At 46.9% G+C, this 26,924-nt stretch overlaps 2 protein-coding genes across 5 annotated transcripts in view; one reads left to right on the top strand and one right to left on the bottom strand.

The window, feature by feature from the left end:
• Window positions 1-116, bottom strand: part of ARHGEF39 (Rho guanine nucleotide exchange factor 39) — a 15,161-nt gene extending 15,045 nt beyond the window's left edge. For both annotated transcript variants that reach the window (XM_017811357.1, XM_017811356.1), the window contains exon 1: window positions 75-116. The gene's annotated coding sequence lies outside the window, so the exon portion shown is untranslated. The remainder of the gene's footprint in view (window positions 1-74) is intronic.
• On the top strand, window positions 116-26,924 carry LOC108495549 (unconventional myosin-VIIa-like). 3 transcript variants are annotated; one of them, XM_017811353.1, is made up of 30 exons: window positions 116-355; window positions 426-491; window positions 566-696; window positions 3,490-3,592; window positions 5,820-5,922; window positions 6,383-6,539; window positions 6,860-6,962; window positions 7,229-7,357; window positions 9,139-9,247; window positions 10,447-10,563; window positions 10,976-11,076; window positions 11,515-11,601; window positions 11,776-11,841; window positions 12,137-12,250; window positions 13,292-13,403; window positions 14,772-14,818; window positions 15,129-15,194; window positions 15,473-15,592; window positions 16,483-16,568; window positions 16,816-16,863; window positions 18,373-18,420; window positions 18,608-18,699; window positions 19,901-20,032; window positions 20,386-20,501; window positions 20,810-21,009; window positions 22,937-23,026; window positions 23,905-24,070; window positions 24,388-24,660; window positions 24,960-25,039; window positions 26,304-26,924. In XM_017811353.1, exons 1-29 carry the CDS (start codon window positions 230-232, stop codon window positions 25,014-25,016), a joined length of 3,165 nt encoding a protein of 1,054 aa, XP_017666842.1. In that variant the 5' UTR covers window positions 116-229; the 3' UTR covers window positions 25,017-25,039; window positions 26,304-26,924. The 3 variants fall into 3 exon arrangements, with proteins under 3 accessions (XP_017666842.1, XP_017666843.1, XP_017666844.1); XM_017811354.1 differs by having other exon boundaries at window positions 26,112-26,924; XM_017811355.1 differs by lacking the exons at window positions 23,905-24,070; window positions 24,960-25,039; window positions 26,304-26,924 and having other exon boundaries at window positions 24,388-24,547.

Genomic DNA, 26,924 nt, shown 5'->3' with positions numbered 1-26,924 from the left:
CCGCCCCCGCCGCCCCCGCCGCCCCCGCCGCCCCCGCCGCCCCCGCCGCCCCCGCCGCCCCCGCCGCCCGTTACCTGCCGGTCCCGCCGCCCCGCGTTCAAACGGCGGCCCCGCCCCGGCGGGCGGTCCCGGGGCGGAGCGCGGCGGGGCGGGGCGGGGCGGGAAAGGAAGAGAAGAGAAGAGAAGAGAGGGGTGAGCGGCTGGCGGGCCAGCGGCTCCGGGAGTAGCGATGGTGTCGCTGGGGGAGCGGTGCTCCCCGTCGGGCAGGGCCGGAGATCTGGCGGCGCTGTCGGAGCTGGACGAGGCGGCGCTGCTGTCCGGGCTGCGGGAGCGTTTCCTCAGCCAGGACATCTATGTGAGTGCCGCGCTGCGGGGCGGGGGGCGGCGGTGGGCTCCGGGCTGACTCGCTCTCCCCCTTCCCACAGACCGACATCGGGGACATCCTCATCGCCGTGAACCCCTTCCAGCCGCTGCCGCTGTACGGCAGAGAGGTGAGCGCCGCGCCCCCCGCCGCGCCCCGCCGGCCCCCGGCCGCTCACGCCTGTCCGCCGCCGCTTCCCCGCAGGTCTCCGAGCGGTACCAGAGCCTCCAGACCGACTCGCTGCCGCCCCACATCTTCGCCGTGGCCGGCCGCGCCTACCACGCCATGCTGGGCCGGCGGGGCGGCGGGCCCCGCAACCAGTGCATCCTCGTCAGGTGAGGGGTGGCCGGGGGTCCCCGGGGGCGGGCAGCGGTGGGAGGCCGAGTGACAACCCCCGGGCTCTCGCTGGGATCTGCCCGCCGAAGGTTCAGGTGAAGCTCGTCTCCGGTGCTGCTGGCGAATCAAAATCCGTCTGCGCTGGCAGCGCATCCCTCATCCCGACCTCTTTCCAGGTCGCGGCAGAGATGTGTGGCAAACAAAGCTGGCTTTCCTGGAGCAGCTCGGCCAGCGATGCTGGTCACGACGCTGAATATGCCAGGTTCGCTTTTGGAGGGACGTGCCTTTGGAAGGGTTTAACCAGCTCCGGGGAAAGTCACAAAGTACTCTCCTCTGGCAACACAACTACCTCAGTAAATGCTGTATAAAGGTTAAACATAGTGGAAGGAACCTGTTTTCACAGAGTTGAGCTTCCTATATATGATTAAAGAAGTAGGAGGAATCAAATATGCTTTTTTGCTCCCTGACTGTTGGGGAGAATCCCATTGTCATGGCCAGTTCTGTGTGCTAGAAGTGGGGGGGAAAAAGTGTTGTTTTAACCAAAGAGTGTTTCAGTATCACGAACATTTCACTCCATGATGTCACTATTGTTCTGCTGAAACTCTGCAGGGCAGCAGGTAGTGTCAGCTAGCAGAGAAAGCCTCAAAGAGCATCCACTAGCAGAGAAAGCCTCAAACAGCAAACAGAAAGGCTCAAAGCACAAACCACCTCTTCTGGGTGTTGTAGAGAACAGTTTAAATGTCATCGTAGTTAAAATGTTAATTGTGTGTTTGATTTAATACTCCCTTTTTTATATGGGGCTTCTGACCATTTTGTCAGTACTTTCAGTCTACATAGTGTGGAACTGAATTGCTGAATCACTGCTGAGTGTTTTGATGGGACTGGGAGCTGACCTTGAGGGTCACTTAAGCCCCATTCATTTCTGTAGCCTGCAGGCCATCAGTGCCATTGCTTTATGTGAATTGCTCTCAGGAAGTGGTGGCTGTGGAGTCAGCACGTGCAAGAGGCAGTGCTGGTAGGGCTCTTGGGGATGAAGAACAATCATCATATTTGCCTTGGGATGTGGAAGACAAGAACCTGTGAGCATTCGCCAAGAGGTCATTGCTCTGATTGTTTTATGCCAGCAGTTTGTGGTCTCAGAGATGAGAGTCTGGTGTATTCTTGTGCGTCTTGCAACTCTATCAACTGGTCTGTGTGTTGCTATCACAGGAAGTTCATGGTTTTGCTCTCTTATCAATGGTGAAACACTCATTAACAAGATTACCTGACCTGAGCAGGAGTTGGGGTAGAGATGGAGGAGGAGGAGGTCACTCCTCCTAGACCACGGTTCATCAAAACAGCACAAGGACACACCAGGCTCTACTGTTCCTTGTAGTCTCTTTAGGGTCTCCTGCTTAGTCTGGGAGGCTGCATGGCATGTTTCAGAGGTTGATGTTAGACAAAGCAGCTGCCCCCACATGACAAGTGTACATGGCTACTGAGTTATCCTGAGCTAGGAATTCTGCTGGCTCTTCTTACCCTCCCGGTCCCAACAGACATTAGTCATAGCCTGGGCATGCTGTAATACAGCACTTGGGTCACCTGAAGATGACTTTGCTTTTCTTCACAGCCTGGAGCAGTTACACACTGGCAGCTGGATAGCGCTTGCAGGCCCTGCTGAAGCTGTTGTGCTTGTTGGAGGGTCTAAGGACAAGCTTGAACCTTAGGAGTGCTGACTGGTAGTTCTCCTGTGGAGGAAGCAAGTTACTGAAAACAAAAATAAATCTGACATACTGAGCAGAGGCATTGTCTGGATGGCATGTTCTCAACTGGCAAACTGGTCTTGCTTTGTTTGTACTTATTTGGATGGTGCTGGTCTGATCTGTACTTGAAATCAGGTATGTGCTCTACTATTCGAGGTTTTCAGCCTACCTGTGACACATACTTGATCCCAAGCACAGAGCCACTGGGAGCTACAAAGCAGGAAAGCCATGCCACAAGCTCAAAGGTCGGCTGTGGAGACGGAGACCTGCCCTCAAGGATACCTCTAGCATTTCCTGCATTCATTTTTTTTCACCACACTTATGCTGAAGTTCTCAGTTGGTGTGTTGTTATCAGTCAGGGACACGTTGTCTCACTGATCATATGTTCTCCATGCCAGGACAAGGCAAACTGCGCTTTCCAAGTGCTAGTTGTTTGACTTGGGGGCGGAGGCGCTGTGGATGTGTGTCAGCAGGGTGACGTGCAGTGCTGACGCTGTGGGGGTACAGGCAGCTCTGTGCCTGTCTGCCTGTGCTGTCAGCCAGCTGAGGCACGTGGATGTGTGAAGCATCTGAGATTTGAGACTGCCACTCAAGATCAGTATTCAGTTGTGGATATGATATGGATAGGGCAAATCCCTTTGGAGAAACAGGAAGCTGTTGACTCCAGCATAGGTGAGGCAGTTGATGTATCAGATGACTTTTGAAGGAGTTTGTTTTCCAGAAGATAGATTCCGCTTTCTTAAGAAGCAGAACAAATGGTGTGTCAGGTGTATCCCATCCAGAAGTGACAACAAGGGGTGTATCTGTACTCCCTTGCAGATGGGGGAAAATTTCCCTGAGGAGGAGGGACCAGGATCTTGTGGGACACCCAGTGTAAAGCTGTGGTATGTGGGTTGTACTCACACTTGCAATTTTGCTGAAAAAGTTGTGAATCTTGTGGAGAGCACACTCTGCTACAGAGACACTGTAGCACTGAGGGCACTTAGGCCATAAGGGGCAGAACAACTATACTTTGCAGCTGTTGGAATTTCTTCTGCTTTTTCTTGGCAGTGGAGAGAGTGGTGCAGGGAAGACAGAGAGTGCAAAGCTATTGTTGCAGCAGATAATGAACCTATGCAAAGGCAACTCGCAGCTGGAGCAGCAGATCCTTCAGGTAGGTCATTACAGGGTGGTGCTTGAACATGGAGAAGCAGCACTGCTGCAAGACAACTTAGGGAGGCTTAGGAAGCCTGCTGATGAATTACCACTGGAAATCAGGGAACGATACATAAGACACGTAAGAAAATAGTAGATAAGAATGGTGAAATAGCTGATGACAAATTGGAAGGGTCAGTAATTCTGTTTGCTGGGGATGTTTCTTAAATTATAGAAAACTATTGCAATAATTTATCATGTTCTCTGTTACAAGGGATTAGTGGCATTTTTCCAAATCATTTCCTGTTTCAGGTAAAACAAGGAATTTCAATGGAAAAATGAAGTTTTGATTTAATGGTACACAGGCATGGAGAATCCACACAGCCTTCAGTAACCTTTCCTTGGCTACTTATACTGTCAGGAACATACCTGCTAACTGGCTAACTGCCATCTTTGCTCTTTTCACATACCCTTGCTAATTCTTTTTGAAATATATTTGTCTCTTTGATCTGAAGAATTGAACTGAATTGAATTTCTCCAGCAGCACAGGCAGATGGGGAATGGGGGTTGAGCTCTGTTCTGTGCACATTATCTGTGCTACTGTCTTCCTCCTCATGCTCGTCCCCTGCTCCGACGTGGGCTTCCTCCCACAAAAGACAGTCCTTCAGGAACAGACTGCTCCAGTTGTGGGTGTGTTCCATGGGATGCAATCCTTCAGGAACAGGCTGCTCCAGCATGAGTCCCCTGCAGGGTCACAAGTCCTGCCAACAAAGCTGCTCAAGCGTGGGCTCCTCTCTCTACAGGCCACAGGTCCTGGCAGGAGTCTGCTCCATCATGGGCTTCCCATGGGGTCACAGTCTCCTTCAGGCATCCACATACTCTGGTGTGGGGTCCTCCATGGGCTGCAGGTGGATCTCTGCTCCCCCCTGGACCTCCATGGACTGCAGGGGCACAGCTGCCTCACCATGCTCTGCACTGTGGGCTGCAGGGGAATCTCAGCTCTGGTGCCTGGAGCACCTCCTCCCTTTCCTACTTCACTGACCGTGGTGCCTGCAGTAGGTGCCTGCCTTCCTCTCACACATTATCACTCTTCTCTTCCAGCTGCAGTTTTTATCTCAGAGGTGTTGCTACTATCGCTGGTGGGCTGAGCCTTGGCCAGTGGCAAGTCTGTCTTGGAGCCAGCTAGCATTGGCTCTCTTGGATGTGGGCAAAGTCTCTAGCATCATCTCACAGAAGTCACCCTTTAGCCCCTCCTGCTACCAAAATATTGACATGTAAACCCAATACCTCATGCCATGCTTTGGGCTTAGAGTGGCATATTAATTTCAGTGTGGCATCGTCCATGGTGGATCCAAGGTGAATGCTTGTGCTTTGTTGTGAGAACGTGATGTTGCTACACCTGCTGTCTCTGCTTAGAGCTGGCTTGGGCCACATTGCCAGGCTGCTTCTGACCTGAGCAGGTTCCAGAAGCAGGATAGCTGTGTTTGCTCAGCACAGGGCCTGGAGGCAGCCTGCAATTCCTCCACTGGAAATAACACTCCCTTCAGCCCAGATAAGCTGCCCTTGGAAAGCTTAGAGGTGATGGTAAAGAAATAATATGCATCTTACTTGGTTCCTGTAGATATATCCAAGGACTAAGTTAGCCCTTTGGGATTACAATGTCGTGCCTTAAAGCTGCGTTCAACAGGCTGCCCACCATGTACCCTGAGGCATCATTCTTGCAGCTGACAGGCATTCTTTCCTCAAATACAGAAAAATTATCATTTCCCCTTCTTTGCATACAGTTCAGCAAGCTGGTCTGGTTGTTCTCTTATTTTCTTTGTAATTCATTGTCCTTGTATCTACAAATTCCAGTAGCTAAGATGCCACACCTACATTAACTGAGTGCCACGTTGACCTTGCTTATTGCTATAATGTAGCAGTCAAATTATCTAGTGCTACCATGTCAGATACTGTGTGGAAATTTGTTATACCAACCTTATCTTTTAACAAATGATTCAGTGGTCTTACTAAGACCCAATCAGTTTGATTGTGCTTATTTTTGTTAATTTCATGCTGCTTAATCTTTGTTATAATTGCCCCTTTGAATTCCTTTATCCAGGCTGTGATAAAATAGGTGCTCTTCCATATTCGTCCTTTTCCAGCTGGATGCTGAATAGCAAATGCTAAAATTAAACTTTTCCAAGCAAGTTAGATTTGATTGCTTAATTTGAAGAATGCTTGTTCTGCTTCCTCACTTGTTTTAGGTGAATCCATTGCTTGAAGCTTTTGGCAATGCCCAGACTGTGATGAATGACAACAGCAGCCGCTTTGGAAAATACATACAACTGCGTTTCCAGAAAAATATAGGTGAAGTAAAGGGCAGTTACTAGTTTGGAGAGTGGTTAGGAACTGGAGGGAAGGGACTGGGTAGCCAAAGCTTGTAGAGGGTAAAATTTTGGCGCCTGACTCCCTGTGGGAAGGGTATGCAATTAAGTAAAATCTTAGAGCAACCCCTCTTGGATAAGGCCTGGGTTTGGACAGAGCGGGAGTACAGGAAGGATAAGGGGGTGATAGTTCAGGCTAAGTATCAGTAATACTTATTGTGTCAGAAGCCTTTGTTGCTGCTAAAGGAGGTGAGCAGAATCTCTAAGATCACAGGAAGCATGAAGAAATCCGTTTCCAGTGTGCTAGGCAGCCTAGAGAGTCTTGGACACAAGGAAGTTTAATTTAGACAGGGCTGTGCTCTTATCAGCAAAGAAGAGATGTGGGACAGCTCAAGCAGCTTCATGTCCCCCAGTTCACCACCCTGTCACCTTTTTGTGTGCAGTGCGAGGTGCAAAGCTGAGTGAGTACCTGTTAGAGAAGTCACGGGTGGTGCAGCAAGATGCTGGGGAGAGGAATTTCCATATCTTCTACTACATGTTTGCTGGACTGTCTTCAGAGGAGAAGGAGATATATGGGTTACTGGATCCTTCGCTCTACAGGTATTTCAAAGGCAGACCCCAGTTTAGTCTTCATGATGGGTAGTGAAGGGGAGAACAGCATGATGGAGACTGTGCCTCTGCCCTGGGGCTTTATCCATGGATGAATGGTAGCTGGAGTGGGATCTGAATGGAGCTATGTGAAGAGATCTTATGGGTCATAGTGGAAGCTGGGAGGTCTGGGGTCTCTGCTATATTACCTTGGAAAAGTTTCTTTTCTCTTCGAGTCTCCACTATTGCTGATGTGCTGTATTCCCTTGGGGTAGGACTGACTTACAGTACTGATTGGGTGACAGTTTTGTGTGGGATATGCACTTTCTCAGGTACGTAAGTGGACAATTTGGTACTCAGAATGTAGCTCAGCGCTGGAAGGACAAATACCAAGAGGTGTGCAATGCCCTTGACATGGTGGGCTTCCAAGAACAGGTCAGTTCTAGAGTTACTTAATTTCCATCTGTGCTTCCTGCAGGCATAGGGTTTATTTCTAGCTGCTCTTTTGAAGCTTGGTCCTGTTTCTTTCCTCTAGATTTTCCATGTTACTTCCAGATCACCTGAGTCTTCCAGTCCTTGTGTAGAGCCTTTTTCCACAGGTTGTCTGTGCATCTTCCTTTAACCTCTTCAACTTCTGGGGCCTCCATATTGTACATGTTATCTGGTGGTAGGTTTTCGGTCACCTTTCTTTTGTGTTTTAGGAGCAAGTGGACATGCAGACTATCTTAGCTGGTGTGTTGTCTCTGGGCAATGTGACTTTTGATCCTGAGGAGAGCAATGGGCCTGTAAAAGTCAGCGAAGCTTCCAAGGGATGGCTGAAAGCTGCAGCGGTGAGTCACAAGAAGAGTTGACAGAAACTTTATGGATGTGATGCTGCTTCCCACTGGCAATTGACTGTAGGAGCTGCTCCTGCCGGAGATGGCCAAGGGTGTTTCTGCCTCTGATATGGTTTGAAGCTGGCTCCCTGCCAAGTCTCCAAACCTTACCACCAGAAGTCCCCCCCCCAAAAAACCTCAGGGAGAAGAGGGAGAAAAAAAACTAAGAAAAACCCGAAACGAGAGAGAAACAACCAAAGTGAGATATATAAATATATTTACACTTATATACAATTAAAATATACAATTTCACAAGGGAAGGGGGAAGGGAAAGGGAACAAAACTAAAATAAAATATATAGATATCCCAAGACCCAATATCTAACAACTAAAAAGTTAGCAAAGAAGAATAGCTCACTACTCCCCTGGGACAACCGAGAGTCGCTCCGGAACGATCGCCGGCAACCTCTGTCTCCCAAGGTCGACAAGGCCCAACCAGGCCTCGCTCCCCAACACGGCAGACTCAACAGCAGGGAACCTGCACCTCCAAGCCGCCGGAAGGAAAGAGAGCGAAGGCCTCTCCTCCTCTCTTCTTATAATCTGGCTTACGTAAAAATCGTAGGGAATACTGGGTAAATCTGGACCCTTCCTTGGTTACAAACTGGTCACCAAGGAAGGCCTAGCCCAAACCACCACAGCCTCTAAAGAACTAAGAATTTTTTCCCGGAAGTGCAGAGTATGACCCCATCACTGTGTTTGTGTTCACTGCTATTCATTCTCAAAAAGATGCTTCCCAGCTTCTGGTTCTTGCGTGCCTAGAACCAGTATGTTACATAGTCAACAGGTGCCTTGTTGGCTTCATACAGTACAAGCTTTTTAAAACTAAATGTTATGTGTTACTGAGTATGGTGATGCCTCAGAGAAATTCAGGTGTGCAGTATCTGTACATAAGTTCTGTGTTTTCATTGGATCTTGTCCAAGGATACCACATGAACTGCTATAGTTTTTAATTGGTTATCCATAATTAAACTTTCTACTATATCATATTATCACAGATTAAGAAGTATATATTTCCCAGGACCATCCCATTTTTATTATATGGGATGAATACATTATCCTGCTTTGTTAACAACACAGAACAGTAAAATGTAACATATTTCTCCCACTTCTATGTCTTTTTATTTTGACATATTTGAAATCCCAACACTCTTGGTCTTTGGTTTCATTCCCATCTCTTTGCCTGTTTTCCTCCTACACAGTACCTGAAACAACCACCTATCTCTTTTCAGCAGCCAACTTCTTTTTATCCTACTTCTGAAATTCTGCTCCTCGTTTTTTGCCCACAGGAGGGGAATTCCTGTTAAATCACTGAGGGGTTTGGTGTGTATGAGTTCCCTTTGTTTCCTGCCTCTCACAGGTTCATGTGACTAAGCTGAAGCTCAGATGCTTCAGCACCTGCAGTCACCTGCATGTGGTGCTGTTCAATAAGTCATTAAACCTCTCAGCAGGGACTGGCATGGCTCCCAAAGAAGGTGAAAAGTGGCAGCACTGGGAGAGCAACACAAAAAGTGTTTCAAAGAGAGTGAGGGTGAGCTTGGTCACTGCAAGGATAATGCAGATCTCAGAGCCCACATCTGACCCTGGTGCTGTGATATGCCAACAGTAACACTTACCTTAGAGTGGGGCTCAAAGGCCTGAACCCGAATCATGACCCCATCAACACACAGACAGATACAAACCCCACGAGTACAGAAAGGATTTACAATTGACTCTCCTCATCTATTTCCTCTTTCCCAGGGCCAGTTTGGAGTCCAGGAAGATGAACTGTTAAAATGTCTTGTTTGTACGATGTCAGTGACCCGAGGGGAGCAGATTCAGCGTTTTCACACCCAGCAGCAGGCAGAAGGTAGGAAACATAACGAATTGCAGATGTGCTGGCTAGAATGACTGACCCGTACTTGACAGAAGGGTATCCCCACACATGTGCAACTTGTTGGGAACAAAGATGTCCTTCTGTGCGCTTTCATTCCTCTCTCACAGAGGCAAGTGTATTGATGTCTATATGTTTAGTCTCTTGCTCACATGTAAGACCATGAATGCTGCTTTTGTTTCATCTCCAGGAGGCTGCAGAGATTAAATAAGAAACTAAGGAATTAGCTTTGCTTTCTTCTTCAGTCCAGACTAGAAGGGAACTCCAGGTATTTGTACAAAAGAGGGGAAGCCTCCTGTTGCAGAGTGCTGGCAGTATGCAGAGCTCTAGGCAATAGATGGACAAACAACCTTGAGAATCAATGAGGTATCATAGTATCAGAAACAGAGTGAGAAGAAAACAGAGTATGGTAAAGTAAGCAAGCGCAAGGTGTTCTTTTCCCCTTCAATAAGACAAGAAAATAATCCAAGATAATCCAGACCAAAACATTAAGATAAAATATTTTAAAAATTAAGTAAAAAGGTATGAAGTCACAGAACTTGTAGATTATTGCTAAAAACAGATGAAAGAAAAAAATGAAAATGGGGAAATAGCTAGTTCTGTTTTCCAAATTTTCTCTAGGCCATAAAATACACATCTCCATCATGCAATAGATCATGTTGATTTGGTCTCCTACTTAGAATGTCAGCAAGTTTTTCATCATTTGTATCCCTCTCTTGCCCACAGCGTTGAAACGTTTGGCAACTGTGGGCTAGAAGGAAGAGAACCATTCAATTTGCCAAGTATAATTTGGAGCTTCTCCTTTGGTTTAGCAGTGAGGGGACCCATCCTCAGTAGATCTTCAGAGGGGAAAGCAAGTATCTGCATATTCTAGAAAGTGGAATGACTCTTTTGGAAAGGAAATTTCCCATTTTAGATGATCTCACAAATGCCCTAATATGCCACATCTGGTCTTGTAGAAAGATTGTGAAGATTTTGGAATTGAAGAGCTCTTTTTATGCTTACAGAGAGCAGGGGCAATCAGACAGATATCTATTGTTTATCTGATTATTAAAATAGCTTCATAAACTACTAGACATTTTTGCTAGAGGTGGATGGACTGAGCCAGTTTGTGTGCTGTTTTCCCTGCTCTCCTGTGAGCCCTTCAGTGAGCTGCTGTTGTTCTCCCTGTGCAGATGCCCGGGACTCCATTGCTAAGATGGTGTACGGCCGAGTGTTTGGCTGGATCGTTCGCAAGATCAATGAGCTGCTGGCTGAGAACGTGGATCCTGAGGTGGAGCTGAGGGAGATAGGTGAGTTCTGCCTGCCTTGCTCCTGTTCTGTTCTCAAATGTGCCTCCCTCAGCCACAGTGAAGGATGGGCACAGCATGAGGTTTCACGGAGATTGCATGCAGGGATCCATTATCAAAACCATGATCCTGGAGAGATGTGTGTCAGCAGCATGAAATTTTGAGCAGGCAGCTGATCTGAAGTAACTGTGAGGCTGTAGTTCTGAGGCACTCTGGCTTAGCAGAGAAGCTGAGGGCTGGAGTGGGTCTCCTCCTAACTGACTCTTCAAGGGGTCTTATGGAAGACTGTTTCTCTTGGCTGGGTTTTCCCTGGCCCATAAGAGCTGGGTGATGAGAGATTTAGTTGTGTGTTGGTGTACACAGCAATCTGCAAGGACAGTCTGCAGGCTCCATTGTGTATTCTTCCCTCTTTTAGGCATCTTGGATATTTTTGGGTTTGAAAACTTTCCAGTGAACCGTTTTGAACAGCTTTGCATAAACTTGGCCAATGAGCAGCTGCAACACTTCTTCAACCATGTAAGTCTGCTGAGGGCGATCTCACCTGGTGTGGCAGAGAAAGCAGAGCGCTGCTCTACCTAGCGCATGAACGAGAGCTCGGGGGAAAACAGATCTATTGCCTGGCAGGACAGAAATAGCCATTAGTGAAGCAGGATGGAGATTATCAACCTTCTCTGCTGTGGCAGGGGAGCCACTAGAACAGGGAAGGAAGAAGTAGAAGGATCAAGCAGTGATCAAAGTCGTCAGAGCAGTAACACTTACACTCTGGAAAGTGTTCCTGCTTTATGCAGCACCACCAGTGAGTGGGTGCACACAGAAGAGCAGTTTCACCTTGGACCTCTCATGCTGTGGGTGAGAGCACCATGCCTCTGTGCTCTCTTCAGGGCAGGAAGGAAGATGTTCAGGGTTGTCTAGCCAAGTCTGATGGGTGCTCCAACCTCTTTTTCTTTATTTCAGCACATTTTCCAGATGGAGCAGGCTGCCTATAAGGAAGAAGGGCTGCCTTGGGAGACTATCACATTCAACAATAATGAACCTATTCTGGTGAGTGAGAGGACTGACAATATAATTGCTCCATCCAGCCAAGAGAGAAGTCTTGCACTTTCTATCGTGGGGAGGAGATGCACCTGGGAAGGACATCTTCAAAGGGTGGTGAAGGTGAGAGTGGATGCTCCGTATGTGGCTTTAGGTATGTGTCATGTGTCTCCTTTCCTGCAGAATCTGCTCCTGGCCAAACCACTTGGGCTACTGTCTCTTCTGGATGAGCAGAGTGCATTCCCTCAGGTAGGCATGAAACAGGAGGAAGACAATATCTGGGCTGCAGAGAGAGCTCTGAAGTTGGGGAGTGCACTTTAAAGAGCAAGATGAACAGAGGTGTCCTTGTGTGTGACTGATGAGACAGGACATGGAGATCAGGGACAGTCTAATGGTATTGGCATCCCTGTGAGGAATCAGAAGGTACAACAGAACACTGTTGCATAGCCAAGGACACTTCCAACACTTTGCTTTGTTTCTCTGTGGCCTGATCAGGTCTCTGTTGCAGCCTGATCCTTTGATTCTGAAATTTGCTTTCTTGCAGGCAACCGATAAGACCTTTGTGGATAAACTAAATAGCAGCTTCAAAGGCAATTTACACTTCCAGCCAGCCCGAGGCCATGTTTTGGGCTTCAGCATCACTCACTATGCTGGGAAAGTATGTACTGTTTGCAAGAAGAATGCTGTTGTAGTGTATGTCGGTGGAGAAGAAAGTGTTGCCTGACAAAAAAGGCTTTGATGTTAAGGAGTGTATGGTCTGACAGTGATAATAACAGAAGTGATGTGTTCCCACGGCTTGCCTCCTACAATTCTGTGGTATTTCCACACAGGAAGAGAGGACCCCTGAGGAAAGTGGGGTGACTTCTGGGAAGTGTAGGGTGTTAGAAATAATCATTCTGTTAGAACTCTAGTCCTAAAACAGCACTCTATAAATGCACAGTCTACCGTGCACTCCTAAAGGACAGGATAACGGCTGTTCCTTTACCTATTGGTTTTCACAGCATAGCAGTGACTATTTTATTGCAAACACTTAGGAACACTGTGCAAACAGCCAGGTAATTAATGTTTTGAAAGTGGAGGCAGTTATTTATACATTCAGTGGTATCTAAGCAACTTGAAATTTAGTACTAATGCATGTAACTTTACTGCCACCAATTTTGAAAGCTTTGATCCAAGTAAGTTGTATTGATTGGAGATAATTTTTGGAACAGGAGCAGATATGACAATTCAGGTAATTGCAATATGTAGTTTAGTAATCTAATCTCACCACTGTTGACTAAGCTATTTTTTGTGATGTTCATTATTACAAAAATTAACATTTAACATGGAAAGAAGAGTGGCAGGTTAGAGATGAGAAAAGAAGGGAGCAATGGAAACAAGGGAGTGCATGACAACAGGGTGGAAGCCTATTCAAGGGGAAGAGGGGGAGAACAAGAAGAGTGAAGTAAATGAAACTCTATAATCAAGGAAAGGAGAGCAAGCAGAGGTCGATGTCTCAATGTTATGTTGCACTTCTGTGGTTCTGATGCCTCTGCCATCTGCAGGGATTTGTTCCTCAGGATTGGCATCTGGATGGGGTCCATATGTGTTTACAGAATTCATGTGGAAGCCGGAGTACATTCAGTTGAACACTTGCTCCTGGCGAGCTGTAGGGGTGGCTTTCACTGCTGTCTTTAGTGACTTGCTGCCCTTTCTCCAGGTACAATATGATGCCAGGGGCTTCCTAGAGAAGAACAGAGACACCTTGCCAGGCAACGTTCGTGGGCTCTTCATCAGCAGTGTCACCCCCTTGCTCAGTGTGCTGTTCACAGGCAAGTCCCTGTGCAAATCCATCATGAACCAGGGCCCACCTTGGCAAGAGTTAAATGTGGGGATCAGGCTCATATTCTGAGAGTGTGTTTCACAGCTGGCAACCCCTGGGAGACTCTAGGAGTGCTGCAGCTTGGAGTGGGCTGCTGGCATATACTGAGCTATTGGAGTTGTATATTCCCCCTGCATGGAAAGCAGTGCAGGTTGTATCCTCTTCCAGAGAATTAATTAGTCACTGCTAAGATGCCTTCCTATCTTCTCCAGGGCCAGTGCAGGACTGTTGCCACTGGCCTTTTCCATTTGCTCTGTTCTTGTCTAAAAATGAAGCTGGTTAAGGTCATAACTTCTACCTGTTCACACTGAAAATGGAGTCTTGTAAAACCCTGGGCAATGAGTGTAAAGATTATTCCTTTCAAATACATTTTCTTTTTCAGGTACAAATTGTTAAAAAACTTTGAAGTACTGCATTATTTTTTTCCTACCACTGCACTCCCTTTTTCCAGTTACCAATAAGCCCTCAGATTTCCACGGCTTCTATGAAAGTAAAAATTTAAAGAAAGGTCAGGTGGATGTTGGCTGGCTAAACACAAATTTTATAATTGGCTAAACACAAATTTTATAATTTTTTTGTCCCCTTCAGTCCATGTCAGTTCCTGGGATTTACAAGAAACTGATAACTTCATTTCTATTCTCTACTGTGTTTTTCAACTCTTCTGCTCAGGACTGTCTTTCTTCTTTCTCACTGTTACTGAAGCTACTTAGCCTAGTTCCAACTCTTTCAAAGTTCATAAACATCAGAAATAACCTCAGGTTAGTTGTCCAGTCCTGGGTAATGGCTCTAGGTGGCCCTGCTCAACAAAGGGGTCTGCTCAGGTGAACTCCAGAGGACCCTTCCAGCCTCAACCGTTCTGTGATTTTATGATTCATGTGAAACCATCGCATCAAGGGTGTGCGAGACTGTTATCAGATCCCTCAGTAAATTCAGCTTCCCTGAATTTTTCATCTGACTTTAAATAACCTGACTGCTGTAAGGAAGCTTCCCATTTGCTATCTGCACTGTTTTTTTCTGCATTGCTAGATGCCTGCTGATGATATTTCTTTTGAAAGTCATTTAGGTTTGTTTAATAACCTGATTGCCTTGTCTTCTCAGTGGCAGAAGATAATATTACCTACATTGTAGGCTTCATACATTTGCATTTTCTTCTTCCTTTTTCTAATTCTTTCCTTGTATTTTTACATGGTGAAACCTAATGCCTTGTCTGTGATTCAGTATTTGTGAGGAGGCTTGTGTGTGAAGTGAGGTTTGAATGTTTAGACATGGTTGATTGCAAGCCAAGATACAAAATTAACTATTGTCTCTGTTCTTCCAGCCACTGTTTCCAGGACGGGGACACTTATGCCTCATATGAAAGCCAAGGTATTGAACTTCAGGTCTATGTGGCAATTGATGAATGTTGGCATGGTTACCACAGTCATATTGTTTGAGAAACTGGCTGAAAAAGAGCAGACAGAAATGGGTTTAAAATAAAAGCAGACCGCAATCAGCTTGCAGCAATTTCTCCTTTGTTTTTTTACTGTGTTTTTTGCTTGCTTCTGCTGCTCAACTTGTCTTCCCTCGCCAGAAATCCATTCTCTCTCCTTTTTGCAATCTGCCTTCCAGCAGAGCTCTTTGTCCATCAATCAAGCACTTTTTCCAAGGCTGATCTTTTGTTTTGGTGTGGTTTCAGATCATACCAGGAGCAGACGACAAGTTCAACAGCACACGGAAACAATCTGTTGGAGCTCAGTTCCGGGTACGGTATTGCTGCCCTGCAGTGCCTCGTGAGATGAGTGCAGGGATGTTTTCATTGGAGCTTCCAGACTGCTATGCATAGTTAAAGCATCCATGGTGTAAACAGGGGTTTTCCCAGGTGCCAAGCATGGCTGATCATGGTGGGGCTGACCAGGTTGTTGTCAGAGCCCAGGAGGTTGCTGTGGGGTGAGAAAATGGTTCCCGCTGCAGGGTATGGCATGTCAGGCTCTGGCAGTGTTTTGTCTTGATGGACTGTTGATCTTCCTGTGCCCTTGGCAGCATTCTCTGATGGTGCTCATGGAGAGGTTGTATTCTGCCAACCCACACTTTGTGCGCTGCGTAAAGCCCAACAGCCAGAAGGAGCCAGGTGTGGTAGACAACCAGATGGTGCTGCTGCAGGTGAGGAAAAGCAGTGTTTTGTCCTTTATAGGTACCTCTGCCGTGTCTCAGTGGGAGGGCAGACCCCAGCAAAAGGCTGTGGAAGCTGACTCATCTGAGTCTCCCCTTGCAAGAGAAAGAGTGACTACACTTTATATACATGTGAATGTTCTGAGTACTTGGTTGTTTTTATGACACAGACTGCTAGGTCCAGATTTTGCAATCTTAGTTCTCTCCCATTTCTTTTCCATAAACGCAATGAGCTCTGCTTTTCAGGCACTAGGATTCACCTTTGCATCTCCTCCTGGATGGTGACTGATACAGACAGTACTCCAGAAAAAATGCTTTCCAGAGGAGACTGTTCTCACCCAGCAGCCAGGCCAACTCTGAATAGGAGCCAAGATGGGATTGCTTTGATAGGAGTTGAAATGCACTGATATGACTGTATTTGGATATTGTGTCAGGCCTGAGGTCTAGATGGTTTAAAGAAAACTGAAAATGATTAGAAGAGTTCAGAAAGCTCAGTGGCCTGTTTAATGTATATAAGAAAGGATAGGATTAAGAGGAAGTTCATCCATGCCTCAGAGTACTTCTGTGCCCAGATTTGGAAATAAAAAGCTATCCTCTAAGGGACAGAGGCAAAGCAGTACCCATGGCTGGAAGGTGAAGTTATTTCAGTCATTGGTTTTTATGGTTTCCAACTTCTAACTCAGAGTGGTTAATCATCAGAGTTACAGGATGTGGTAAATTCAGTCTCTAACCAAGGAAACATTTTCAGAAAAAAACTTTTTCATTTTGAACTGGAGAAGTTTAAGGCTGAATGAAGTAATTTCTGGCTGCAAAGGAACAAACTGATGTCCTAATCGCCTGTTTCTCTTTGTTTCTTGGATCCTCTTTGTGGTGCTCTTCAGCTCCAGTACAATGGACTGCTGGAGACAATCCGTATCCGAAGAGATGGTTTCTCCTGGAGACCCTTCTTTGAGGAATTTGCTGAGAGGTTTGTTAAAACCTCTAAATGTTCCTTCTTAGGTATTATTAGGGAATCAACCTTGATAACCAGATATGGGCAAGGAGTAAAACAGCCTCTTTAAAGTTCATGTTGTCTGTGGTCTTGGGATTGTTTGCTGTGGGAGGCTGAGTGAGAAGACAGTGATTTATTGTTATTTGCTGTCAGGGTGACATGGGTCAGCTCAGCACATCAGGGATATGGCTCTTACATGTCTGCATGTGTTTGTTTTCCACAGATATGCAATTCTTCTAGTTAAACCTGGTGTTTCCCTCACAAAAGAAAGGTAGGAACACTTACTTTGTTGTGTGCAGTCTGGTTTGTTCTTCAGATGCTCCTACTCTCAGAGTAGTATAGCAAACCAAGTAAAAGGGACAAAAAGAGGATGGGTTTTTTTGGTGGTGGGTGCTGGGGAACAAAGATCTCAGGCAAGGACATTTAATATTTAAAAAGCATTTGGTACAATGATCAATGAAATATTTCTTGAATTGTTAGGTAGCAATTCCATTCAATTATCATAAAGCCTTGCTATTTTGTGGAATGAAAAGTGGCCAAGATACTTTATTTAGGGAGTGACAACAGTGGTCAAGACTGTCCCCTGAATTCAGTGTGACAGGGCCTCTCTAGATTTTTCCAATGGCTTCATGGGAGAAGAAAATAAAGACAGTGCTGAACAAGCAGCCATCACTGAATGTCTCCCAGGATAGAGAGGATGTGTCTAGTCCAAGTATTTTGTATGTCTACAGGCAAAATATACCCTCAGCACTTTGAGAACCTGACCGTTCCTTACACACGTAAATGTCTTTCCATCTCAGCAGAGGGACAGAGTCTTATCCTGTCAGCTTTCTCCTTCCTACATCTAGGGCAGCAGCTCCCCACCTCCTCTTCTCCACTTTCCCAGTTCCTTCTTCCTGCCAGTGTCAATTGTGACCGATAGTGAGAATGAAACACGTAAGGCAGCCAGCTAAGGAGGTTTTTTTTCTAGTCATTTAAGAAAAGGATTTGAATGATCTCCCGGAACAGTTCTCTCCTGGCAGTAGCTCCTCCAGCCTTCACAGTGCTTCTTTGAACTTCCTGATGGTTCTGAATAATAATTGCAAACAAAGTGAGATCACAAGAGAATCTCGTAGATGGGAGAGAGGTGATTGTAAACAGGCAGTGTGGTGTGTTTTCAGAGACAAAAAAACATAAGATGCATTTGAGAAAAAAAAATTCCTGTGGGTTTGGATTGTGCCACTGTGGAATTTGGCTGAGATAGAAGTAAAACCACTTCTGCTTTGCTGTGTGAGATATTAGCAAAAAGTGTCACTATGATTTCACAGCCTGGATTTGCAGGCAGAGGGAGGAAGCTGTCTGTGTGTTGCAATTACAGTAGTGCTTTCAGTTCCAAGTGTCAGGGAATCTTTCTGAGTGACCCACATTTTGTCACTAGAGTCTGCAAAATGAAACTGGAATTGGAAACAGACTTTCTCCCGGAAGTCTTGCTGTGCCGACCTTGCAACTTTTGTCCTTCAAACGGCTTGAAAACGAAATGAGGAAGAACAGTTCTAAGAATAAAATAGGCTCTGCAGAATTGCCTCCCAGGGAGTTGAAGGAAATCTGCCTCTGGGAACCCCTTTGCTGATGTTCTCAAATGTGATACTAGCTGTGCCTCAAGGTAGACAGACTGACAAGTTACCGACTGTTGAGAATTGCTGAGGCATTTTTGTTCCCCCTTATGCACGTAAAAACACTGGCTATATCGTGTTCAGTTTTGGGGGAAAGTTATTTATTTTACTATTTTTCTCTTTTTCAGTTGCTTGGAGATACTGCAAAGTACAGAGCTGAAAGGCTGGATATGTGGGTAGGTATGGATCATTGTTGCTGGGAGTGGGGAGCCTAAACTGCAGAGACTTCATACATGTAGTCTGTTACCTGGTTCTCTTCAGGGAGAACTTTATGGCTGTAGGAAAGGCCTGTCCAAAGGATGCTGTATGCCATTTTATATAAACAGGGTTACTCCCTGCATCTTTCTCTTCCCAACTTCACAGAAAGTCACGACTTTTCTTTAAATATTGGCATCAGGAACAGCTGGCAAAGTGTGTGGAGCGACTGGAAAGAGCAGCAGTTGTCATACAGAAAGGTGAGCACTGGAAGAGGAGAGTCCCTCAACTCTGATCTCAGACCAGGGGAAGGAGAACCTTTTCTTCAGTCCCTACTCCACCTCTGCACCTTTACAGATGACAGAAGGGTAGGGCAGGTGCCATCTCCATATCAAGGCCCTGTGAAGTCAAAGTGCTCATTGCAAATGCTCACGTCCTCAGTGCTCATCCTCAGTCAGGGACAGCCCTCAGACAGTGTGAGCCTTGGAAAGGGAAAGCATGTGCTCAAGAGAGCTGAGCAGGGCAGGCATGTGATTTGGCTTCGTCCTGAAATCTGGCTGACTGTCCTCTGGAGTAATGAGTTGTTTGTGAGTTGTGTTGAACTGAGCAGAGGGAAATGAGTGAAGCAGATCTCATTCCCGCTTTCAAAGAGGATGAAGTCTTGGTCTGGCTTGATTTTTTTTTTTTCTTTCCTTTCCACGTAGCATCTGCTCTGGCAGCCTGTTTCTCCAGAGTGGCTGTGGGCAGTTTGGTACTTCCCTTTGCACAGGGTCCATGGGGAAAGTGCAACCAGGAGGAGGAGGAGGAGGCTGTCACCCTGCCTAGTTCTTCTCTGTTGTAGTTCTCTTCTCTATGGGTTGTTGCACTGCTGAAGCATCTGAGCAGCTTCCAGATGTGCACCATACAGTGTGACAAATGTCAGACTGTCACATGCTGTGCATTGTTCTCATCCATGGGGAAGATGTGTGGGTAGTAAGAAATTGAGAGAGTGCAGCTTTCAGTTCATGTGCTTTAATATCTAGTAGAGTAGGAGGGATCATGCAGTGTCTATAATGAACCCTGGGATAGCTGCCTGTGGTAAAGGTTATCCTGGGGACTGACACCAAGGAAATCCTGTCTCCTTCATGGTGTCTGAAGGGTACCAGGGAGATAGAGGGTTAATGGGCCCTTCTGTGAGACTGTTTTTCAGGTGTTCAGTGCCTTGGCATTAGAGATGAGGGCTTAGATCTGCAGTTGGATTTCTATAAATCTGTGATCTGGAAACTTAGAGAGTAGAAGACAGTTCTCACATGGTTTTGATCGCTTGCTCACAGCAGAGTTTCCATTGATCTTTATTAACATGATTTAAGTGTCGAGGGCTTTACCCTGGATAAAAGAATATTACCTGATGTTCTTCCCTGAGAGACTGACTAAGGCATGAACAGCAATTTTTTTTTCTAACCATAGCTTTTCTCTGAACAGTTTATAGGGGATTCAGATGCAAGAAGAGTTACGTAAAATTGGTGGCTGAGCTGAGAGCTCAAGCACAGAGTCTGCAGAATTTGGCAGAGAAAGAAAGAAGATGGCATCTGGCCCTGGAAGCAGAGGCCCAGAGTGAGTTGCTCCCACTCCCACTGCCCCCGTGTGTGGCCACTGTTGTGATGATCACCCTGAAGTGCTGTAAGCTCCAGGGGATGGTGGCCTGCCCTCGGCTCTCCTGGGGCTGGGGGCTCCATCAGTGTGATGATGGGCAGGGAGGTGCTGACATTTCTGCTCTTTGAAAGTGTAGCTTTGCCTGTGGGGAGCAGAAGCAGCATCATGGAGGTTGTTTACCTGACTCTGCTGGAAGGAGTGCCAGGCTGTGTCTTTCCCACGTACTTTGTGCAGCAGAGACTGTCCCTGTCATGGGGACACAGAGGATGGATCTTGGATGCTAGATTTCACCTAATTATTTCCTCTTGTTGCAGAAAGAAGTCACTTTCCAGTTCCCATGCCACGGAAGAGGCACCCTCAGCCTAATCCCCACCCTTCCGATAAGTCACAACAGCTACCAGTGCCACGGCCACGCAGCAAACTAAAAGAGGTAGTTTTGGGGCCCCTTAGCCAGATGTGCTGGTTCCCTGCTCCATCTACCTTTTGCATGTACATGTTGTCCTCCATGTGGTCCCAGGAGAATGTTGTCACTTTTGTTATGAGAAGTGTGAGTCCTTTCCTAGTGTTGTTAGTTAAAAAGCATGGTCAGGACCTTTGAGAAACTGAGAGCAGCATTTGATAGTTTGCAACTGATCTTGTCTTAAGGGACTCAGGAATGGGATCACCTACCAAAGTGATGCCTTCAAAGACCCTTTGCCTTTGCTTTCATGCCAACTTTCTGTCTGTCCTCACTTTCAGTCCACTCCTTTTGATAACTTCTTGGACCCTTGTGTACCTCACCCTGTTCTGAGAACAGAAGAACACGCTGGAGAAGAAGCAGAAATGAGGAAAATCAGGAGAGGAGCAACTCTCCGCTGGTTCAGAGAGACACAGGCTGAGAAGGTCGTGCAGGATGATGGGGCCTTTCCAAGCTGGCTGTATGGGATGATCAGCAGGAGGTGAGTACACGGGACACAGTGGCTGCAGCTTGGGCTGTGACAGGTAGGCAGAAGCCACCATGTCCTTACGAGGACTGCATAGGTTGGATTTGCCAGGCTTTACTTCCTTAAGGAACGGGAGTGACCCGTATAACCTTTCCCTTTTAATCTGTGAGTGTCAAACCCTGAGGAGGAAGCTTGAAAGTCCCTGTCACGGGATGCAAATGCTGACATTTTACATAGGTCCAAGGAAAGACTGTGGAAAGTCATAGGAAATACGTCCATTCTGGGTTCCTCAATACAGATCCTGTGCAAGGAAAGGAGGCTTGTAAAGTAATGGGAAAGGAAATACACACTTGCATTATACCCTGCTGTGGACCGTTTGCAGAGACATGAAGATGGACTTTTGGTCTGACTCATTATGACTGGTTTTGTATCTCAGTCTAGGTCAGGAGGAAACCTCAGTTTACAGCAGGAGAATACAGAATTCAGTGTACAGTTGTTTAAAAAAATATTAAAATCAGGCTTTAGTGAGAACCCCATGGCAAAATTCCTCCAAAGCCCCTCGACAGAGGAAAAGGAAGGTTTTTTTGTCGATACCTCTGCCCATCCAAGAAGGGTGCAGCATAGGTGGAATTTACTTCTCTTTAAGCTGGGAGAGACATCCACAATGCCCATCTTTCTTACAGAGTTGATTACAAGACTGTGAACTCTAAAGCTTTTTTGCAAAAACCTTTATTTAAATGCTTGAAGCTTTGCTACTGGGTCTGCCTCACACTTCAATCTCTTGGCTGAGCCAGGCACTACTTTCCAGGCACTATGATAATCAGAAATACTGGTTATGCCAGTGAACAGAATTGCAGTGTAGTCTCACCTGTGTGCAAATTAATCTACGGTTCTCCATGCTTGCTAACTGCCAGTATCCCAAAATTGGTGGGATTTCTGTGTTGGTGTTGCTATTCAAGTTGTCACTTGAACACCCTCATCATCTTGTTCCAATTTCTAACTTTTTATCTGTTAATACTGCAACTCTATTTCAGTCTTATGAGATCACAGGTGCCTGGATTTTGTCAGATTATCAGTGTGAACCTTTACTCACAGACCATTACACAGCACATTTGCTTAGTAAAGGACACTACAATAGCTGACAACTCCCTGGTAGATAATTATCGATGCCTTAACCTGCATTAATGCTTTTGTCCATAAATGGAAGAATGCAGGAGAGGAACTTGTGCCTGGAAGACAAAACTGTCTAAATTCAAATATAGGGTAGCTATGAGCACTTCACAATGAAGGACTAAAGACACTGATGCTTAAGTGGAGATTAAAGTCTCCATACAGCAGTGTAAACTCAGCCTCATGAAATGGAGCAGACAGAGCAATCCCGAATTACACTGGTGATTTGCTGTCACCTTTAGCCTGGAGCAAGGCACATGACAAGCACAAAGCAGAGCTTTGTCTGTTGGGCAGAGAGGGGGAAGACCTCCTTCCAGCAGGAAGTTAGAGAGCCAGACTGGTGTAATCCAAGTTGGTGTTTTTCCAGGGCACTGGGTTTACCCCCCATCCCATTGTATCCTGACTTCTTCAGCCCTGGCGCATAGGAAATGGACACAGGCACAGACCCCTCATCTCAGCAATGCTTTGTCACATGTTCTGTGCTTGAAGGCAGCTGTTGCTATTGCACTAGTCAAACTGCTGGAGCAGGTTTGGAGCAGCCCTGCTTGGAGGAGCTTTTGCTGAGAGTATTGTCCCTCCTCAGCCCCCTAATGCCTCCTGCACCACCAAGCCCAAGTCAGGAAACCTGTAGCTAGGAACTCACAGGGCAGATGCTGGCTACTCCCTTGGAGTGGGAGCACTATGCTGGTAGCACATGAGATAGGATGGGAATCCCTGCTGTGTGACAAGGCATCTGCTCACTCTCCACTGAAAAACTCTTTCCTGATTCCAGGGAAGCTGAAAACTTGCTGCATGACAAGCCTTTGGGTTGCTTCCTCGTTCGGATTAGTCAGAGCCAACCAGGCTACATCTTGACATACAGGTAGGTAATGAGCCTTGCAGAGAAGGCTCAGAGAAGACCTTATTGCTTTCTACAGCTACCTGAAAGGAGGCTCTAGCAAGGTGGGGATCAGCCTTTCCTCTCAGGTAACTAGCAACAGGACAAGAAGACATAGCCTCAGTCTGTGCTAGGGTAGGTTCAGGTTGGACATTGGAGGAATTTCTTCATTGAAAGGGCTGGCAAGCACTAGAAGAGGATGCAAAGGGCAGAGTGGAGTCATCATCTCTGGAGGTATTTAAAAGATACATAGATGTGACACTTGGGGACATGGTTTAGTGGTGGACTTGGCAGTGCTGGGTTAGTGGTTGGACTCAAGAATCTTAAAGGTCTTTTCCAGTCTAAATGATTTTGTGGTTCTGTGAAACTGAGCACTTTATGAAATTCTATGATCGTGGAATTTTACAGTCATAGAATTCTAGAATTCTGTGATTCTGTGATTCTGCTTGACTGGAGGAGATGGCCTGCTCCACACAGGAGTCCGGTAAGGATGCTCAGCCTCTCCTGTTTTGGATGCCTCAGACAGTTTGTAGTAGCAGATAGGGCACTGCAGAGTTTGTCTCTTGCCAAAAAATAGACCTTGTTTTGGGTGGGGTGCTGTTGCTCCAAGGGTAGAGATCCTGTACTATATGGCTGAGTGCACAAACCGGGTTGAAAGAAGCATTGAGGTTGTTGCTCCTCCAGCACCTACAAGCACAGCATGTTAGTGCACAGCACATCTCCTGCCCCTGTTTGGTATTTGTTACTGTGGGTGCTGGTCACGTCTGGCCACTTGAGACCACAAGTGGAGGAAGCAGGAACCAGGTGCTGGAGAGACGCTGCAGCCCTGTGCCATGACTGTTCTTGTCTGTGCGTGTCCCCAGGGGCCAAGGCCGCTGCAGACACTACATGATCCAGGTGCAGCCCAACGCACGCTACATCATCCTGGGGGAGCACCAGGCTCATGCCTCGCTCACCGCACTGGTTCGGTACCACCAGACCGTGGGCATCCAGCCCTTCATGGAGATACTGACTGTTCCCTGTGGGCAGGTGAATGCCAAGGATCTGCAGTGGGAACAGGGGATGGGGGACTGTGCCTTGAGTGGATAGTGACAGCAGCATCATGTCTCTTTTGTTTTCCTGTTGAGGAGTGTCCCATTTTGGCCAAGTGGCTTGGCTGCTTCTGCAGGAACTGGGAAACGCTATTAGCTGGGGAGTCCTGGGGTGGGGAAGAGGCACTGTCAGGTGGATGACACCCCCCTGACCCCTGTATGTCAGCAGTGGATACAGCTGTGTATTCCTCTTTGTTGTGCTGTTTGTTTGGAGGGTCTACAAACCACTGCTGAATCCACTCTTCCTTTCCTCAGAAAAGTAGTAAGAATTTGGATTATGAAAATCTGGAGTACCCCATGCTGAGTTCACCAGCAGGCAAAGCAGAGACCCTTCCACAGAAGCAGTCCTGTCCCTTCATGCCTTCCATCAGCAGACCTACTCTGCCATGTCTCAGAAGGAGCGAGAATTTCCAAAACCAACAGACCCCAGACAAGAGCAGGACAAATCCAAGCTCTAGAGAGACCAGACAACAAACCTTCCCTCGTCTCCGCTCTTCCATACGACTGGCGATGCAGGAAATCCAGCAGGTGAGCTGGGGCATATCCTCTGCCAAGCCATGGCCCCTCTCGGACATGTGGAGCTGCCCTGCCCAGGGGAGACAGGAGGCTTCCACAAGTAGCACTTGGTTTCTTAGCTCCTGGGTGATGGGTTTGGGTTTGGTGGTCTTGGCATCAAGACTGTATTCTTTGGAAGTGCCGTCCGGGGGGGAGACCCTGAGAGGGGCTCATTGAGATGCCCAAAGAAAAGTCCAAGGCAGAAGGGCTGTGATGTGACCAGTGTCCCAGGCACTGCTCCCCTAATGCTGTCCCTCTGCTTCTCACTGCAGTTCAATTCCTATTCCATGAACATCTCTGAACAGGGGCACTCAAGCCGTCACCGCTGAGGATGTGTAGCCCAAATGACTTGGTAAGGAGGAGGCACGAGGGCAAACAGCAATTGCAGCTCCCTGGGAAATGGAGAAGCAAAGGGGCTCTTCCCTTCATGCTCCACCTGGAGCATCTCTTGGCCACAAGCTACATAGAAATAGAGCAGGAGAAACAGAGAGCAGCAGCCAGCTGCCATCCCAGGACTGCTAAGAGACCAGGAAAACTGGGAAAAATTAGCTGAGGTTTGGGCTCCCAGCAGCTCTGGTGCACAGAGTGCCTGCAGTACAATGGCAAGGCTGCTGGAGGGAGCTCACAGTTTGTCGGAGGCCTGGGGCTGGAAGGACTAGAACTATTGGAATGCCTGTCTGCATGCCACTGTTGTCAGCTGCAGTGGTTTAGTGTGGTGGAGGGAGGTGCTGGGGGGTAGCAGGGGCAGTGAGCTGAAGGCAAGACTCAAAACATTGGAAAAGGCAGTGACTTTTATTGCTGTGAAGAGGATTTTAAAGAAGGTCTCAGCAGCTGGAAGCACAGCTGGTTACTGAGACTGTGATCCACTGGGTGGGTTATAGGAATCTACGGAGTGGGCCAGGAAGGGCCTTTTGGCAGACCCTGTGATGTCTGAAGCATCTAGTGGATGTGCAGCTCTCCAGTGGGTAAATCCCTGTCCCACTCAGTTGCTGAAGGCAGGTGGAAGCTGTAGTGGGATAGTCTCTGGATATATGTCAGCTGGGAGTGGAGAAGGATCAGAAGACCATGTTTTTGGCTGCTGACCCACCACAGGGCTTCCAGCCTTGCACCAGGATTGCCGAGCTTCCTGCACGGTTCCACTCCCACCTGGAATTCATGCTGTAGCAAAGCTTTTTAGCTGGGGCCTGTCTTGTCTTTCTCTTGATGGCTGAGAAAATCCTTTCCCTGAAGTGTTTGACTCAATTGCTTCATTTCTCTACGTACCATTCATTGATATACCCAGGGGATGCTCCCTGTGTCTGAGATTAGGCAGAAGAAAGACAAAACATGTGGGAACTGCATAGACAACTTCCAGCACTGGGATAGCTGAATGAAACCCTCCTTTTATGTCCTCCAATGAGCTGTGTTTCTTGACTTTCTTGCAGGTCCAAGTGCCTCAGCCCTATCTTCTTCAAGTGCTGCTGGCCCTGGCCCAGTAATGAATGTATTAATGTATTCAGACACAGAGCTGCCTTTTTCCTTTTCTCTCTCTCTCTCTCTCTCTCTTTTTTTTTTTAATTTTTTTTTTTTTTTTTTTTTTTTTTTTTTTCTGCATCCACCTGGCCCTGTGCCTTTAGACAGGACTGATGAAGAAATTAACTCACCCAGTCTCAGTGACTGCAACTGCAGTATCTGGACCAGTCTGACCCTGGCAGAGAGAGAGGATGGGAGCAGTCACACTCTGCATGGACCCACAGTGCCTGACAGTCTGCATGTCAATACTTCAGTGTTCCTGGAGACTCCTCACTTAGCACTTTGAATAGTCACAAACTGCATATCTCCCAACAATCTGTTCTGTCACAAGTACTTGTACTGATTGCCTACCTCTTTCTCCTCAAGTCTTCTCTCTGTTTTGGTCCTGTGGATCTGCTGCTCTGGGAGCTAATGGGGATATAAATAAAACTGATCTATCCTTTTTTTTTGAGTGCAGGAGCACTTGAGCAGAAGCTGAGAAGGGTCAAGAAGATCTTTCTTGCAGAGGGAATTTTCTGCCCTTGCATCAGCAGCATGCTGCTCCCCAGTCCTTGACCAGAGCTCAAGTCAGGGAATCATTGGTGAAACACTCATTCATCCTGGCTGAAATCACTACACATCTGGGCTGGACAACATGCTGTTTTACACTGTGTGGAGAGGGTTTGGAATATAAGGGACCAAACTACTTGTACTGTCTTTTCTACCTTTTTAAGTAAATCTCTTTT

Source organism: Lepidothrix coronata, unplaced genomic scaffold, assembly GCF_001604755.1.
Source record: "Lepidothrix coronata isolate B3197 unplaced genomic scaffold, Lepidothrix_coronata-1.0 Scaffold31, whole genome shotgun sequence".
In the NCBI taxonomy this organism is placed as follows: Eukaryota; Metazoa; Chordata; class Aves; order Passeriformes; family Pipridae; genus Lepidothrix; species Lepidothrix coronata.
This window is presented reverse-complemented; position numbering and strand designations above follow the sequence as displayed.